The 17,566-nt window shown below is 46.3% G+C and overlaps 2 protein-coding genes across 2 annotated transcripts in view; both read left to right on the top strand.

The window, feature by feature from the left end:
• The window catches only part of METTL1 (methyltransferase 1, tRNA methylguanosine), a 1,067,043-nt gene that overhangs the window by 1,010,932 nt on the left and 38,545 nt on the right, over positions 1–17,566 (top strand). The window lies entirely within an intron of this gene.
• SP1 (Sp1 transcription factor) overlaps positions 8,169–17,566 on the top strand; it is a 43,670-nt gene continuing 34,272 nt past the window's right edge. The window contains exons 1-3 of the mRNA XM_060253433.1: positions 8,169–8,547; positions 10,724–10,812; positions 11,479–12,910. Of these exons, the coding sequence (XP_060109416.1) occupies positions 8,196–8,547; positions 10,724–10,812; positions 11,479–12,910 (1,873 nt within the window). The 5' untranslated portion in view covers positions 8,169–8,195. The remainder of the gene's footprint in view (positions 8,548–10,723; positions 10,813–11,478; positions 12,911–17,566) is intronic.

Below are 17,566 nucleotides of genomic sequence, written 5' to 3'. Positions count from 1 at the left end.
GGAGATTTATTCCCATAGAAAATCATGGAGAATTGATCTGTGGGTATCTGGGGCTCTGATGGGGCTGTTTTTTGAGGTAGAGGCACCAAATTTTCAGTATAGCATCTAGTGCCTCTCCACAAAACACCCCCCAAGTTTCAAAAAGATTGGACCAGGGGGCCAAATTCTATGAGCCCCAAAAGGAAGGAAGGAATTGAAAAGGTGTGCTGTCCCTTTAAATGGGATGGCCAGAACTCCCTTTGGAGTTCAGTTATGCTTGTCACAGCCTTGACCTTGGCTCCACCCCTAATGTCTGCTGGCTCTACCCCCAAAGTCTCCTGGCTCCACCCCCAAAGTCCCCAGATATTTCTTGAATTGGACTTGGCAACCCTATCCGTATTCCCATTTATCCATTGTTGGCCTGGTTCTGAGTAAAGTGATACAAGGATGGTTGTTTCATATAGCAGACTTCATCCCATGAATTGCTATGGCCATTTCAAACTGCACAGCTTTTTTCTCCTGCCCTTTTTTGCCATGCAACCTTCCTCACCTTTTTTAATGTTCTAAGTTTAGAACTATAGCACTAAATCAATACAGCCTCTAAATGGAGTCAAGGTATCTCAATAGTGCTGCTGTAACACTGAAATGCTATATTGATTTAGAGCAGGAGTGGCCACACTTGCTTAAGAGCCACATAGAATAAATGTCAGATGTTTGAGAACTGCGAGGAAGGAAGGACGGAAAGAAAGAAAGCAACTTTAAATGCATTCTCCAAGCCACCGTCTGTCTTGGCTTGGAAGAGTGATTTAAAGAGACAAATGCCTTCACCAAGCTGGCCAACATGGCGGTGGGGGTATCAAGAGCCACACACTATAAAGGAGCCACAATTTGGCCACCCCTGGGTTAGAGCTAGAGCATTCAACTTAGAATGTTAAAAAAAAAAAAGGTGAGGAAGAGAAGGCATAAAAAAAGGGTTGGGGGAGGAAAACAGCATTGTAAGAAGTGCTATGGACATTTGCACAGCATACCACAGCATTTCAGAAGTGTGATGAGGAAGTGAAAATGGAAGAAAGCAGTTTCCCTCAAAAAAACAGCTCAGCCCCACTATGCCAAAGGGACTCGAGCAGCTCTGCATGAGCAGGCAGGGCTTTTTTTCTTTTCTGTTTTTTAAAGCAGAAACACACAGGAACACAGTTCTTACCGGCTTGGCATCAGGGGGTGTGGTCTAATATGCAAAGGAGTTTCTGCTGGGCTTTTTCTACAAAAAAAGCCTTGTGAGCAGGTAAATAAAAACTGTTAGCAGCCAGTAGCTAAAATGGCTATGTCTGAACTAACACACACACACACAAACCCATTAGCAACCTACTACTAAAATTGATTAAGAAGACTGTCTTGAAAGGGGCTTTTTTGTTATGTTGTTGGCTGGGTAATTAGATGCTCTGGATTGAGAAACTCCAACACTTTATAAATTGCCAATAAGTGAAAGCAGAACACTAGAAAAGAACAACAGTCCAGCAGTAACTTCAAAATTAACAAAATTTGGGGCAGGGTATCAGCTTTTGTGAGCTAAAGTGAGCAGCTTTATACCCGGCCACTGGGAAGGTGTTACAGAACTCGTGTTCTTTTCTACTACTACAGACAGACTAAGGCTATGATCGCACAAGCAGTGTTGCCTGACAGAGCCTCCCTCACCCTCCCCTCTGGATTAAATTGGAGTGATCACACATGCACATCTGGCTCCTGTGCTCAACTTGTCCTTACCTTGCACTAAAACGTCTCCCATGTATAAGGTTGCCAATCCCCATGTGGGGGCAGGGGATCCCCTGGTTTGGAGGCCCTCTCTCCGCTTCAGGGTCGTCAGAAAGCGGGGGCGGGGGAGGGAAATGTCTGCTGGGAACTCTGTTATTCCCTATGGAGATTTATTCCCATAGAAAATCATGGAGAATTGATTCGTGGGTATCTGGGGCTCTGGGGGGGCTGGTTTTTTTGTAGAGGCACCAAATTTTCAATATAGCATCTAGTGCCTCTCCCCAAAATATCCACCAAGTTTCAAAAAGATTGGACCAGGGGGTCCAATTCTATGAGCCCCAAAAGAAGGTGCCCCTATCCTTAATGATTTCCTATGGAAGGAAGGAATTGAAAAGGTGTGCTGTCCCTTTAAATGTGATGGCCAGAACTCCCTTTGGTGTTCAATTTTGCTTGTCACAGCCTTTATCTTGGCTCCACCCCTAATGTCTCCTGGCTCCACCCCCCAAAGTCTCCTGGCTCCACCCCCAAAGTCCCCAGATATTTCTTAAATTGGACTTGGCAACCCTACCCATGTAGATTAAATAAAGGTAAAAGTAGTCCCCATCCACTGGTATATTCCAGTGGCTTCCTCAGTGAAGTGCTTCCATGGCGGGTTTCTGGCCATCTGATCGCCCTAGCGTGCCATGGAAATGCATTAACAGTGTGATCGTTCCACTCCATTTCCAGCACATCCTTTTCTCCCCCCATCCCACTCTGATGCACACTTCAGAGCCCGCACAGAACTGGCCAGGAGCATGTGTGTGCTTGTCTGCTTCTGTGCACACACAGCCAGAATTTTTAAAAAACCCAACCCAGCTGTGGGTCTGTGGTTGTGGCATGTTAGCAATGTGGTTGGCTCACCATGGACCCACGGCACTATGATATTGGCTTAGAGGGTGCTGTCTAATGGACATAAACTGGCCCAAACTCACATGTTTTATTTAAAGCCAAGTTACTGCTGTGGCAACCTGCCCATCTGACCACACCCTAACATGGCTCCCCATTTTGATCTATATCCATAGTAAGTAGAACACAACTTTATTTTGCAGACAGGCTTAACTTAACTAACTATACTCTAGGAGCTTGCTACAGTGACCCAAGGGGACTCCACGTTAACCAGTGATCCACAAAGGTGGGGGCTGGAGATCTCCTGGAATTACAATAGATTTCCAGGTTACAGGGAGGAAATGGCTGCTTTGGAAGGTGGATTCTGTTGCATTACTCCTCATTGAGGTCCCGCCCCTTCCCAAACTTCACTATCCCTAGGCTCCACCCCCCAAAATCTCCAAGAATTTCTCAACCATAAATTGGCAACCCTACCTCACAAATAGGACGCCAGCCTTCAGGTGGGACCTGGGGACCCCACCCCCAGAATTACGGCTCATCTCTAGACAACATAAATCCTGGAGCAAATGGATGCTCTGAGTCTGGAGGGTGGACTCTATTGCATTGTACTCCGCTGAGGTCCTTGTTCTAAAACTCTAGGACAGAGGTGCCAAACATGTGGCCCGAGGGTCAGATCGAGCCCCCAGAGGGCTCCTATCAGACCCACAAGCAATTCACTGTCATCTGCTTCCTTCTCTCTCTCTCTTGCTTCTTTTTGCATCATAGTTTGTTTTGCCAGGCTTGTTCAATCACACAGGAGCTACAGAGCAAAGCATCTATTTTCTCCAGCACATGATGCAGCTTATGTACAAAAGCTCGCAATGCCCAACCAGGCTCAAAACATTGACCATGAGATTTCTGTAATGAATGTCAATAAATCAAAAGTAAGTTTGAAACTTACAGATACGCACCTGAACAGCCTACTCAAGATTGCTATAGCACAGGCATTGTCTCCAGATTTTCATGCAATCATTCACAGCAAGAGGTGTCAGTTATCAGAATCTGCATTTTTCTGTGTCCTTTATAAAGTACATATTCTCTACCTGGAATTTCATTTTATGACACACATGGTCCAGCCCAACAAGGTCTCACATGTCAGATCCAGCCCTCATAACAAATGAGTTTGACACCCCTGCCTAGGAGTTTCCCAACCTGGATCTGGCAACCCTGCCTCCCTACATCCTCCACTGCAGCGTCCCCAACCTTTTTGGCACCAGGGACTGGTTTTGTGGAAGGCAATTTTTCCAGGGACTTGGGTGGGGGCGATGGTTTTGGGATGATACAATTGTGCACTTTATTTCTATTAGTTTGGCATGGTGGTTAAGCCTGCAGACTCTTATCTGGGAGAACCGGGTTTGATTCCCCACTCCTCTACTTGCAGCTGCTGAAATGGTCTTGGGTCAGTCATAGCTCTCACAGGAGTTGTCCTTGAAAGTGCAGCATTTGGGACAGCTCTCTCAGCCCCACCTACCTCACAGGGTGTCTGTTGTGGGAGAGAAAGGTAAAGAAAATCAATGGAGGGCAGGATATAAATTCAGTGTTGTCATCTTATTTTTATTATTACTACATGAAATACTTATACAACTCTCGGCCCGGTTGCTAACAGTCCACGGACCAGTACTGGTCCACGGCCCGAGGGTTGGGGACCCCTGCTCCACTGGTGTCTGGTGGAACCTCGCCATACTACTCACAAAACACCATTCATGAGGGAGAATATGTAACCAGACAGTACAGAACCAGGAGCATTTCTGTTATCACAAACTATCCATGTTGATTTTTTTACTTGTTCCATGTGCGGTATATTTTTTGTAATAGTCTTTAAAAAAACCCCAAAACTTGAGCCATTGACTGTTAGTTTGCCTGCAGTTGACTGCACTTTGAACTCCAAGGAGTGAAATGAAAACAATCTCATCAGATGGGAATTGGGGGGGGGGGAGGGGGAGGTCATGCCTGGTGAAGGCAGAATTTTCCAGCTGCCAATTTAATATAGATGAGAGCGGCTCTCATGCAGAGTTGGGGGGTGTCTCAAAGCCAGTGTAACATTGAGCAGGAGAACAGATATTTGCCTAAAATCAACAAGAATGGGGGGATTCATTAAATTCCATCAGAATTATGGAATTTTATGAAGTAGTGTTTACTCATATTTTCTGGTACAGAAAAGCACCAGTTTTTGATGTTGATGGAAATGAGGGCAGTTGTAGACACGATACAAACCTGAGGGAAGGCTTGTCCTCTCCTCGTGTTCTCAGTAGAAAGTGACATTTAACTTTATGCTGTATCATTATTTTCTGTAGTCGAAATTCCTTCAGACCTTTATTTATTATGTTTTTATCCCATCTTTGCTCCAAAGAACTCTGGTCATGTTTCAGCTTGACTCGATTCCACTTTGAGGGATGATGGGGAACTCTAACAAATGTTCTTTGCCTTCTACTCAACATCAAACTCCCAGTAAAACTTGTTGCTAACCAATGTTTAATCCAGGGCTGGCACTGCCACTAGACAAACTAGGTGGTTACCTAGTGCAGCGACCTTCTGGAGGCACCATATTGGGGCCCCCATGTGACTCAGTGTCATTATCAGTGCGGGGGGGGGGGGGGGGAGAGATGCCAGAAGTTAGCCTTGCCTAGTGTGCCAGACAGTCTAGGGCCGGCCCTGGTATAATACTATGGCATTTTGTAGGGAACAAAAAAAAAGCAATTGTTTTGAGGAATGTCCTCTTGTACTGCCCTGAGGTTTTCACATATTTGTTGTAGCATCTCAGATAAAGACTTTACAATGTTTTGTGTAAAGGTGTGTTGCCTGATGCTCAGGTTAAAAAAATCTATTTCTCAGTGTATCCAAAATGCTAAGAAATGTCCAGAATGGAATGCTAGTAGCTTTAGAGTAGCATTAAATGGAGGTGGTGGAAAGTGCCATCAAATTACATCTGGTTTATTGGCACCTCTGTAGGATTTTCAAGGCAAGGGACTGAAGCATTCAGAGGTGGTTTGCCATTTTCTGCTTCTTCATCATGATTCTGGACTTTGGAGGTCTCCCATTCAAATACTAACCAGGGCTGACTCTGCCTAGTTTCTAATATCAAGTTAGCCTGGGCTACCCAGGTCAGGGCCACATTAGAAACACTTTATAGATGTTATGTGGCTTGTGATAGATCCATGATTATCAACCAGGGTGCATGGTAATCTTGCAATCTACCAATCTCCACTCCACTAAAAACTGGTTCTCCAGATTTACATAGGAGGTATGAAAACCAGGCCATCTCCCCTTACATCCAGTTCTTCTGGGAGAGAGTACAGTTGTGAAGCCAGAAGGAGGCCATAGAAATGTGTCTACATTTACAATGCAATCCCTAATCAGATTTAATCCATCCAAAACCCATTTATGTATTTAGGATTGCACTGAAAATCTTTTGTCATTCTGATGCTAAAAGATCCTGTTTTGGACCTTGGCAGTTTCAGTGAAATGGCAAACCGGACACTGCTTAAGGCCTTAATGCAGGGGTGTCAAACATGTGGCCCAGTGGCCAAATTAGGCCCCTGGAGGGCTCCTTTCAGGCCCTCGAGTGACTGGCTGTCACCTGCTTCCTTTTCCCTCTCTCTTGCTTCCTTCTGCATCACAGTTTACTATGCCAGGCTCGCTCAATCGCACAAGAGCTACAGAGCAAAGCCTCTATTCTCTCCATTGGCTGAGGCTCCTCCCTTGGGAAGGAAGGGTAGGAGGGATAGCTTGCTTTGACAGGCTCTCTCAATTGCACAGCAGAACCACTGAGCCAAGCCTGTCTTCCTTCTATTGCCTGAGGCTCCTCCTCCTCCTGGTCCCCTGGGGGAAGGAAGGAAAGAGCCAGAGCTTCCGTTGCCCAGTTCCCTGGATCACATGGGAAAAGTGCAAAGAAAGCACCGTTAAGACCAATGAGTGCTAATGTTTTAAGGTTTTTAAAATAATCTTTAATGGTGTTTGTCTGTGTCCTTTATAAAGTTTATATCTCTGCTATCTAATCTTAAATAGGTGCACACATGGCTCAGCCTGCCATGACCCGGCCCAACAAAGTCTCATTTATGTCAGATCTGGCCCTCATAACAAATGAGTTTGACACCCCTGCCTTAGTGTATACAAATGCAAGCTCAACCACCTCCAGAAGGTAGCCGCAGTCTGATATATCACAAACTCTAGCAACTAGAGTTGCCAAATCCAATACAAGAAAATATCCCGGGACTTCAGGGGTGGAGCCAGGAGACTTTGCGGGGGTGGAGCCAGAAGCAAGGTTGTGACTATGACAAGCATAAATGAACTCCAAAGGGAGTTCTGGCCATCACAGGGACCGCACACATTCCCTCCATTGGAAATAATGAAGGATAGGGGCACCTTCTTTTGGGACCCCTTTGTCCAATCCTTTTGAAACTTGGCAAGTCTTTTGAGGAGAGGAATTGGATGCTATGCTGATAATTTGGTGCTCCTACTTAAAAAAACAGCTTCCCCAGAGCTCCAGATAACTGTGAATTAATTCTCCATTATACCTTATGGGAATCAGTCTACCTAGGGAGTAATGGAGTTCCCAGCAGACATTCCCCGCCCCCCCTTTTCTGATGACGCTGAAGCAGGGGGAGGGCCTCCAAACCAGGGGGGGGGTTCCCCTGCACCTATGTGAGGATTGGCAACCCTATTAGCAACTCATACAAACACAATTCTAATAAGGTCCCTCCCAAAGGGAAAAATAGGGGTCCCGATTTCTAATAGACAGGAATCAACCAATTGGGACATTTCTTTTTGAGTAAGGACAGATTATTTGCTGACAGCTTTGTGCATATGCAGAGTGCTCCCTTCCTTTTGCGAACGATACAGTATTTGATTTGTAAACAAGAATATAAGAAAAAAATGTTAAAGAGAAAATTTGTGCGCTGTCCAGTCAGGGCACTGAAATTCTGGTCTGACGTAAGCCCCTTTCATCGATTCCTGGGAAAGAAAAGCACGCGCGTCACTTCTCGTTATATAACTCTTTTATTAAATGGAGGAAAAAGGTGGGACATTTGCTCTTACGCCTGATCTAAAATGGCGCCACATCCGTCACTTGGGGTGCTAAAAACACCCACAGAAATCATCGCCGCCATTGGACAGTTTAAGATTTTTCGCCTTTTTCATTGGATCTTTCCTTCCGTCTCTCCTTAACGCTGTTTGGCTAAGTGTTCGATCGCTCTGAAATATACCCGCCCATTTCTAATCGTTCCCTGAAGGCTGATTGGTTTTACTTAATATTGTCCCCGTTTTCTCCTAACGCAACTTTATAGAGCCCCACCTCTGTCTAATCTTTTGACTGGATTAGAGGCGACTCAATCATGACGCAGTCCCACCGTTTTATCTTACGGGCTCATCACTGTGAGGAAAACCTCTCCCGCCTATCTTTGCGATCGTCGATTGGTCCCTTGCTACGTCAGTTATTTGCCTTTTGCCACATCCCCTTGGCACAATTCTTCGTACTTTCGGTCAATCCCCCGCCTCCTCCACCCTCCCGCCAATGGGTGGAGCTTCCTCGGGAGGCGTTTCCCGAAATGGGGCACCGCCACCGAGTTCTTCGTGAACTGCACCCACTCGCTCCTTTCACCTCCCCCTCACGTCTTCGTCCCTTCACGCTCCGCCCTGTATCTTTGAATGGCCAAACGACCCGTCATTCACGCCCAGCCCCGCCTTCCACCACTGGCTTCTGGCCCTGCGATTGGGCGCGCCGTCGGGAGGCGTGTTCCTGGGCTTGTGGGGCCGTGTCGGCGCAGCTCCCTCCCCTCGCCAACCCTTTGGCGGTCACCGGTGGGGTTAGACTGCCTCGTCACCGACTTCGCTGCCCCCGCCCCGCCCACCCCTCCGGCACCACTTGGGCTCGCCTCCCCCCTTCAGCCAACATGAGCGGTAAGGACGGGACCATCTTGGCCGGGCGGGGGGCGCCGCCTTCCTTCCCTCTCTCGCGCCCCGCCCAGCCCAGCCCCCCGGGCGGAGGGACCCGAGCGGGGGAGGGGTAACGAGCCTGAGGAAGGGAGACGGAGCGAAGGGGAAAGCCTTGGGGGAGGGGCCCCGGGGAGGCCAGCGGGGCTCATGATTGGGGGGTGGAGGCAGCCGGGGGAGGGCAGCTGGCCTGAGGGAGGGAGGGAGGAGGAGGATCGGAGGGGGGCAGGGCGGGACCAGGTGGGGCAGGAGTGGGGTTGGGGGTGGGAATTTCTCAGCGGCGACTCAGGATTGAGTTCCTCTCGGGTGTTGGTGCAGCGTGAGAAGAAGCAGGCCGTGGAGGGACGCCAGGCAGGCAGGAAAAGTGTGTGCGTCAGAGAGAGAGGCTGAAAGAAAAGGGTTCAGTGGATAGGTTTTGTCCGAGCCACCTCCGGGTCCTCATCAAAGGGGTGCCTCTGCACATACACAGAGTGCGCGCCTCCCCCCACCCCGTGGAGCTCTCTCACACTTTACGTCTCGGCTTGGGAGCAGGGGCTGGCACGTAGGCAGGCCGCATGGCGTGTCGTGAAATTCCCGTCAGGAGGGAAGCGGCTTCCAAGTCAGGCTCGGCGGATTAATCATTGAGAGAACCCTTTCCGAGACCCCTCTCTCGTCTGAAATGTTAGGAGGGCGATCTCTCACTAGTGGGGCAGCCCCTAAGCAGAGGTACTCCTTTTCAAGTCCCTTAAAATCTATGAGCTTAAAAGGATTGTGGTTTTGGTTTCTTAAACCTTCCCGTCTTTTCAACTCTGGTTGTCTTGTGTATATTCACTACTACAGTCTAATAAGGCTGATGTTTGGTTAGGATAGGAACATGGGGATTCTGACCCATTTGGAACTCCTCTTGTATTTTGGTCTAGTGTCCCTTGATATATGCTGCTGGGGTATTAGACTTACGTAGAACTGCTTGGCTTGTGAATCGTTGCGTTCTTCTTTATAGCTCTGGCCTGCTTTGTACAGCGACTCACGACTGTTTCATTTCCCCTATCATCTGAATTTTCTTTTAGTAGCCTTATAGCTAAGGTAGCTTTGCTTGTGTATTTATGAGCTGAGGAGTGGGGGATGTCTGCGATGATTACCACCTTTATGAAGAGGTGTACTGTGAAGGGATTTAGAGAGGCAGTGCTTAAATAATGTGTGAATGAATTCAAGTACTTTTGGTAGAAGGGTGTTAAAAATAGGGCACGATGCCCCCCCCCCCCAGCTTCTGTTTCATGTGGAAAAGTTAAAAATGCATATGATAGGATTACTTTGAGAAAGGGTTCTTGGTGAATAGATTCAATATTGGGTTGTACTTTCTACAAAACTTGAAAACAAATCTGGCTATGTAGGGTAAGCGAACACAGAATACAGTGGGATCTGTTCCCAAGAAAATGTGCTGTCTTAACTTGTATCTCGAAAAGCAAGCAAGCATTCAGGCTTTGCATTCTGACAGGAAGAGGAAGTGTCTGGTGTGGTGCATGGGTGAGAGAGTTGGGCCCTGATGAGACAGATCAGGCTCAGTAGCTCCATCCAGCACACCGGCTGGCCTTATTTGCCATCATACAGCCTAAGCCACCCTACATTGGTGTAAGTCTGCTTATGGTGTATTCTTATAAAATAAATTGGGGCAGTCTTCCTTCTCTTGAGTCTTATTCTTAGCACTGTGATGGCTTCCTACACTATCTTGTGCTTTAAGATCTGACTTCCATTGGTGATGATTTACACATGCCATAGCTTGCAGGATAGTGACTAATGTCCTTTGAATGCCAGCCACATTTTGTATACTTTTTTGCATTCCAGCCTTCCTCCATAGACTTCTGGGTGGCATACATGATATTCCTAACACACCCCTGGTTTAGTGGGGTAGTTTACACCAAGGCACAAGAATGTGCTCGGGACAATCTCAGTACATTTCATGACTAGGCAGAGATTTGATTGTTGCACTTTTTGCACCCAGTATTGCTTTTTGTTGTCTGCCATAAAGGAATTGCTTGTCTATAATTCTTAAGATACTGAAGGTTCCAGTTTTTAAAATCTGTATTTTCAAACATCTGACTGTTCCATCTGTGACCATTCAGTTTTTACTTTCTCGCTTTCTCCCACTACCCCAACCCTCATGCAGACCATGATATTTCAGAAGAAATGGTTATTGTAAAAACTGAGAAGATAGAAGAAGGTTGTAGCAATGATGGAGGAAACTGTGAAGGCCAGGTGAGTGGGGTTTTTAAAGTAATGTATGGCAACAATCAGCAATCTTTTTAGGGGGATACAGCCCCATATCTGGGGGCTGGGGGGGGGGTCACAGAGGGGAGGAGGCCACGGGAGTGAAAACAGGAAGTTGGAGAGGCTGGGGGCAGCCCCTCTTCTCCCTCCTGTGTGATTTAAAAGACCAGCTGATTGGTAGGGCCTTTTAAATCCTATAGGAGGCCCAGCAATCTCAAAAGGAGGAGGGGGTTAGTTTATTAAGGACTGTTACTTTCGGTGTTAATAGTGGTTCTTTGTGCACTGTCTTTTGAACTGTACCAGAATTGTTAGCTTCACAAAATTGTTTCACCTCAGTTATATCATTTCCTTGCCAAAGGTGCTGTGGATTGTAGATTCACAGCTTGCTGGGACAACTTTTTAAGGCAGTTTGGGAATCACTGTGGGGAAGGATTTCCATTCTTTGGAAATCCTATTGCAGATGGCTTTCTTTCTCTCCCTTGCAGTGTACTGTGCTCCAGGGTCCAGTGCAGTTGCAGGTTCTGGTAGTGGGCGGGTCACTTATTTTTGATAGGCTTTCTACATTTATGCTCTCCATTTTTTTTCTTGTTCCGTACTACTCATGAGGTTGGCAAATGTGCTCTTGACACCTCCTCCTTCTGTGTTTCCTGTTAGGAGTCTCAGCCTTCCCCTCTGGCTCTGCTGGCAGCAACATGCAGCAGGATTGAGTCTCCCAACGAGAACGCGGATGGCTCGCAGGGACAGCATGGGGGCTCTAATGAACTGGACCTTGCTGCTGCTGCAACTCAGATGTCCCAGAATGGCAATGGCTGGCAGATAATTTCCACTCCCTCTGGGACTTCTGATTCTCCAAAAGACCAAGGGACTAACAGCAACGATGAGAGCGACTCGTCATCCAAAAACCGACCTGCCGCTGGGCAGTACGTGGTTACCACCACCCCCAATATGCAGAATCAGCAAGTCCTGACAAGCTTGTCAGGAGTGATACCCAATATTCAGTATCAGGTGATCCCCCAGTTTCAAACTGTGGATGGACAACAGTTGCAGTTTGCCACCACCGCCACCCAAGTCAGTGTCCAACAGGATGCCTCTGGCCAGCTGCAGATCATCCCTGGGACAAACCAGCAGCTCCTTGCAAACCGGTCAGGGACTGGCAATATCTTGGCTGCCATGCCAAACCTTCTGCAGCAGGCTGTCCCCATCCAAGGAGTCAGTGCTCTCTCAGGGCAAACTCAGTATGTCACTAATGTCCCACTAGCTTTGAATGGCAATATCACGTTATTGCCCGTCAACAGCATTGCAGCCAGCCTGGCCCCCACTTCTCAGTCAGTTACTCTGAGCAGCTCTGGTTCTCAGGAGAGCGGCTCTCAGCCAGCCACTTCTGGTGCCTCTATCAGTTCCTCCAGTGGAGCTGCTTCCCAAGCCAACTCTGGCTCTTTTTTTACCAATGCCAACAGCTACAATGCCACCACCACAAGTAACGTGGGCATCATGAATTTTTCCACCACTGGCACAGTGGGAACAAACGTTCAGGTGCAGACACCTCAGAGGACAAGCAGTGGTCAAAACACCGATGCTTTGCAGGTTACCGGAGTTGCAGTCCAGTCGGGGCAGCAGAAAGATGCTGATCAGAATCAGCAGCAGCAGCAGATCCTGGTGCAGCCTCAACTTGTGCAAGGAGGACAAGCAGGCCAGACCTTTGCTACCCAGGATGCCTTGCAGAACTTGCAGATCCAGACTCTCCCCAATACTGGTCCAATCTTTATTCGAACGCCCACCGTGGGGCCAAATGGGCAGGTCACCTGGCAGACGCTTCAGCTGCAGAATCTTCAGGTTCAGAACCCACAGGCTCAGACAATCGCCTTGGCTCCAGTGCAGGGAGTGTCCCTGGGGCAGACAGGGAGCACCAACACAACACTCACACCAATTGCTTCTGCCTCTCTGCCCAGTGGCACTGTCACTGTGAATGCTGCTCAGCTGTCCTCTGTACCGGGTCTTCAGACGATTAACCTTGGGGCCTTGGGAGCAGCTGGAATCCAGGTTCATCAGCTGCAAGGGCTTCCACTCGCAATAGCAAATGCCACTGGTAAGTGGAGGTTTTTAGTGATTGTTGTTCTTGTTATAAACCCTATCTTTATAACCAGAATGCTCATACTAAAGCTTTTCAGCAGACATTTCCCTTTGTCAATAGCACAGTGGTTAGACTAATGTATCCATTGCACTGAATAGCAGGAAGTGGTCATTATGCAGCATCTAAGATTCTAAATAGCTCGCATGGGTTGATGGGTTCCAGATTCTAAAGAGCCAAGTTTCAAGCCCTCATGGAGAGAGATGGTTGGAAGTGTAAAAACAAAGATGCTAGTGGAAGGGATCCAGTAGAAAATTGTTGCTCATGGGGTGGGTGATTTTTTGCCAGCTGCTGACCTTTGACTCCCTTCTCATGCCATTCATCAGGGTGTTTCTGAGATGTATGTGTGAATTTTCAACTACAATATGGGAATCGCCTGCTTCAGGATTTTAAAAGTGTATAAGGTGTCCAGAGTGTAGCATTAGTATCTGAAATAGGAATATTACACAAACAGTACCAATCTCAGCAAAGAAATAGATTTCTTGTAGGATCCTCTGTGCATAAGAAGCTGTTTGTGTCAGCTGTATGCTGCTCCTAATGAATAAGTATTCTGAATGGATTCAGACAGCTATTCTTATTGTACTGATTACAGATGACCAGTTCTCTGTGCATTTGCAGCATTCAGCTTTGTAGTGGCTAATCTGGCCTGTCAAAGTTAGAAATGGGGAGAGGAGTATGACAGCATGTGCTCTGGTGGAGCATCTGCTGGGCATGTTGAAGGTCACAGGTTCAATCCCCAACAACTGCTGTTAAAAAGGATCAAGTTGTAGGTGATGTGAAAGGCCTCTGCCTGTCTAAGTAAATAATACTGACCTTGATGGACAAAGGGTCTGATTTGGGATAAAGTATCTTCCCATGTCCTCTGTTTTTTTTTTTACACCTGCAGCTGCATAGGAACAATTCCCCTTATTGCTTTCCTGTACAGCTGTGGGATGTGTGTGGATGCTGCAGTCACATGAGCAGGGTGTGCTGTGGGGTCACATATACTGCAGCCACATCAGAGAACACCACAAGGAAACAGTTTCTACAAAGCAATGAGAAGATGTGAAAGGGACCTGTTTTGTGAATGCCAAAAGCACTTGGTCCTCTGCTTAGTGGCCCTCACTCCACAAATAAATCTTAGCAAAAATAGTAATCCGAATCCGAAGCTGACCTTTAATCTTTATGGGTGCAAACCAAACAACAGCTGGAGATATATGCAGCTTCTGCTGGTTTAGAATTCCAGTTGCTGCAGAAATGAGCTATTCTGCTTCCTGAGATCGGTTGATTCCAAAGTTCACTGAGGACGCTTTATAGGCTATTAACTTCTTGGTTGCTCAATGACAGGAGTTGTGCAAGTAAACCTTTGTGATTCGGGAATTGAAGATTGCATATATGGAAGGAGGAAATAACAGGAAATTGCTAGAAATGAAAAGGAGAGGGAGCAGAGGGATGCATGTGTGTGAGGCGAGATGCTGATGCATTGCCATCAGTGGATCTCCTAAGTAAGTGAGTTCTGGGTCACAGCCAATGTTCCCTCTAAGCCATGGAGTCTTGTGAGCAAAAATTCTACTTTGTGAGCTTACTGGAATTAAGGTTGTGAGCTGCTATATAAATTAGTTTGCTCCGGGGCCATTTTTCCTGAGCTAAGACAAAAAAGTGAGCTGGAGGCCAAAAATCTGTGAGTAGCTCACAATAACTCAGCTTAGAGGGAACACTGGTCACAGCCTTAATGTGCTGCCTATTCTACTGCGAAATTACGCTGAATTACAACACAGACAAATCTCCCAAGATTTGTAAGTTGGAATTAGTCTTCATATTGTCTCTCTGGTAAGCTTAGTAAGAGACTGGGAGGGGGTCACTTAATTAATTGATGGTGGATTGGGAGGGAATATTTAAATGCTATCCCACCATCAGAATCTTGTCTCCCCATTCCAAGATTGTCTAAGCCAGGGATCTCCAACATGCTTCCCATGGGCACCTTGGTACCTGCCAGCACCTTTCCTGGCACCCATCAGGTGTTTTCAGAAAGTGGGTAGGGTTGCTAGGTCTTGCCTTTGCTGGAGTGAGGGACTTTGGTGGGTGGGGACATCATTGACATCACCCAGAAGTGATGTCATTGCACTGGGGATGCTCTGGTATTTGGACAAACTGGTTTTTTTGTCCTCAAAATCATAGAGTATGCTCAAATACCAAAACGTCCCCACACAGCTCCCCCAGCACAATGTGTCACTTCCAGGTGACATTGTCCCAGTTTGGGCATGGGGCTTTCCCCACTGGCCGGCCAGCTGGTGGCAGGCTGAAGCCCCAAAAACGGGATTTCCCCAGCACCGTTGGAATGGCAACCCTAGGGCAGGGCCAGGTGAGGCTTTTGCTTAGCAACACTTCTAATTTGCTATTTGAGATTTGATTGTGCAGATTTTTTTAAAAAAATGTTGCCTTCGCAGCTGCTGCTATCATAGCACAGGGATCTTCACTGTGTGACAAAGTAAATTGTGGCAGCCATTTTGTGACTGGTTCCACCTCCAGTGGCAGCCATTTTGTGGTGCACCCATCACACTATATCAAAATTCCAAAAGAGCCCGTAGGCTTGAAAAGGTTGGAGACCCTGGTGTAAGCTCTCAGGAACTTGAGTAAGCTAATCCTCCCTCTCCTTTTCCTTGAACTGACTCAGAACTGTTCTCCATACTCTGTCTCTCCTGGAGCATTTTAAGTTTTCATCAGGCCATTTTAAAAAGTTTTTATTTTCCTTTTGATTAACTTGTAGAGTAATAATTTTTGTGCATACTGATGGTGCGCTCACATTACACTAAATAATGCGTTTTACATCCAGATCTTTGCTATGTAATAATAGCAAAAATCTGGATGTGAAACGCATTATTTACTGTAGTGTGAATGCAACATGAAAGTGTCCCCCAGATTGCTAGAGACACTATCTGGACCCATGGGTGACTCAGTTGTGAGCCAAAACGCTCACAATAAGTGATTGCTGGAACTTGGAATCAATATGAGTCTTATCTTGTTTGTTTTTGCATGTGTGTGTGTGTGTGTGTGTACCTGGAAGTTATGGCGACTTCTGTTGACTGACCTCTGCTGGGGTATGGAGGAAATTCAGAGAGGTGGCTGAATAAAGCCTGCCCCCACTTCCCAACTGCTGGTATTGCAAGGAGGTCTCCTTTCCAAGTTCTTGCCAACATCGACCATGCTTAGCTTCCGAGATCTAACATGATCAGGTCTGCCTGGGCTTATCCAGGTCAGGGCATGAGTCTTATAATTTCATTGTTATTAAAGAAACCTGTTCAAGGACACTTGTCCTTGAGTGTCCTGATTTTGTCAAGTAATCCTTAGAGTTGACAATATACCACCTTGCAAGTTATTATTACTGTTTAGTAATATAGTAGTTCTTCCTCTTATCTGCATTTGTGGGAATAAATGATTTGTGACACAGTAGCTTCCAGGTCTTGTGCACAGCTGCTTCCATAATTTTTTATTTCCAAAATTGTGTGTGATAGATTGTATATAAAATAAAAAAGTTACTAGAACTACCATATTACAGTGCTCATGTACATGTAAATTAGTCCCACTTGTCTATTTTTAGGGAAGCAGCATCTCATTGAGGTTTTTAACCTTAACCGTAGGTCTTATTGCCCCATATCTGCAAATGCAGTTGTGGAGTCCTGTGTGGATTTGTAGTGTTTTGGCTATTTAAGAATAGGAAGAAATAGTTCAATTATTTGTGGCCGCAGAGAAAAGATCTTGCGTTCTGGATTATCATAAACCAGGACTGGACTGATTTAAGGTCGTCAGGGGTCCAAGGGTTGGTCTCTTGGGTTTTTTTGAAATTATTATTATTATTCTCATGCTTCTCTCAGTCAGTAGAAGCATAGCTAAATAGGGGCAGCTGGCTTGTAACTGATTCTTATGATAGGCTGCTTCCTTATAGAGAACTCACTGTGTGGCAGATGTTGCATCTGCAAATGCAGAAGTATTCACAAGTGGGAATGGAGCATCTATGCATCAGTTTTCCCTGCACTTTGCTTGATTTGCCTCCCCCTTGTTCATCGAAGTACACTTTTTAAAAAAAATGGAATTGCTAGATTGTTAACAGTAGTGTGCTATAGCAGTGTCTATTGCCATGATACATTAGTTTCCAGCTTTCATTTTTTTTGAAAGTAAGTCTGTAGCTCTTCATTTGAAACTATATGGGGAAATGTTTTGCCTTAAAACCACACAACAAAAAGGGCTAGAAACTTATTTTTTCCCCAAAAAATGAAAGCTGGAAACAAGCCCATAAGCCCATAGGACATATTAACATGGTTGTGCTATAGTGATCTAGCAATTCCTGGAGCCTTCTCAAGTATGGGGGAAAATTATGGCCATAGGTGCTGAGGAGGCAAGGACAGTGGTGCTGATGGAGCAGGACTTGTAAAAATGTACATCTTTCCATTCATGCAGTGTCCAAGGATGCTTTGACTGCAATCTTTCCATAAAAGATAGTGCCCAACAAGGTCTGGGAAAGATTGAAGCAAAGCAGAGGCACAGAAGCAGGATGAATAGAGGACAATATCTCATGAATGCATCCCCAAACAGCAGTGCCATAAGGAAGCCAAAGCAGAGCAAAACATCCATGTGGAA

Source organism: Heteronotia binoei, chromosome 13 (assembly GCF_032191835.1).
Source record: "Heteronotia binoei isolate CCM8104 ecotype False Entrance Well chromosome 13, APGP_CSIRO_Hbin_v1, whole genome shotgun sequence".
In the NCBI taxonomy this organism is placed as follows: domain Eukaryota; kingdom Metazoa; phylum Chordata; class Lepidosauria; order Squamata; family Gekkonidae; genus Heteronotia; species Heteronotia binoei.
Note: the sequence above shows the minus strand (reverse complement) of the source record. Positions and strands in the feature narration are given on the sequence as shown.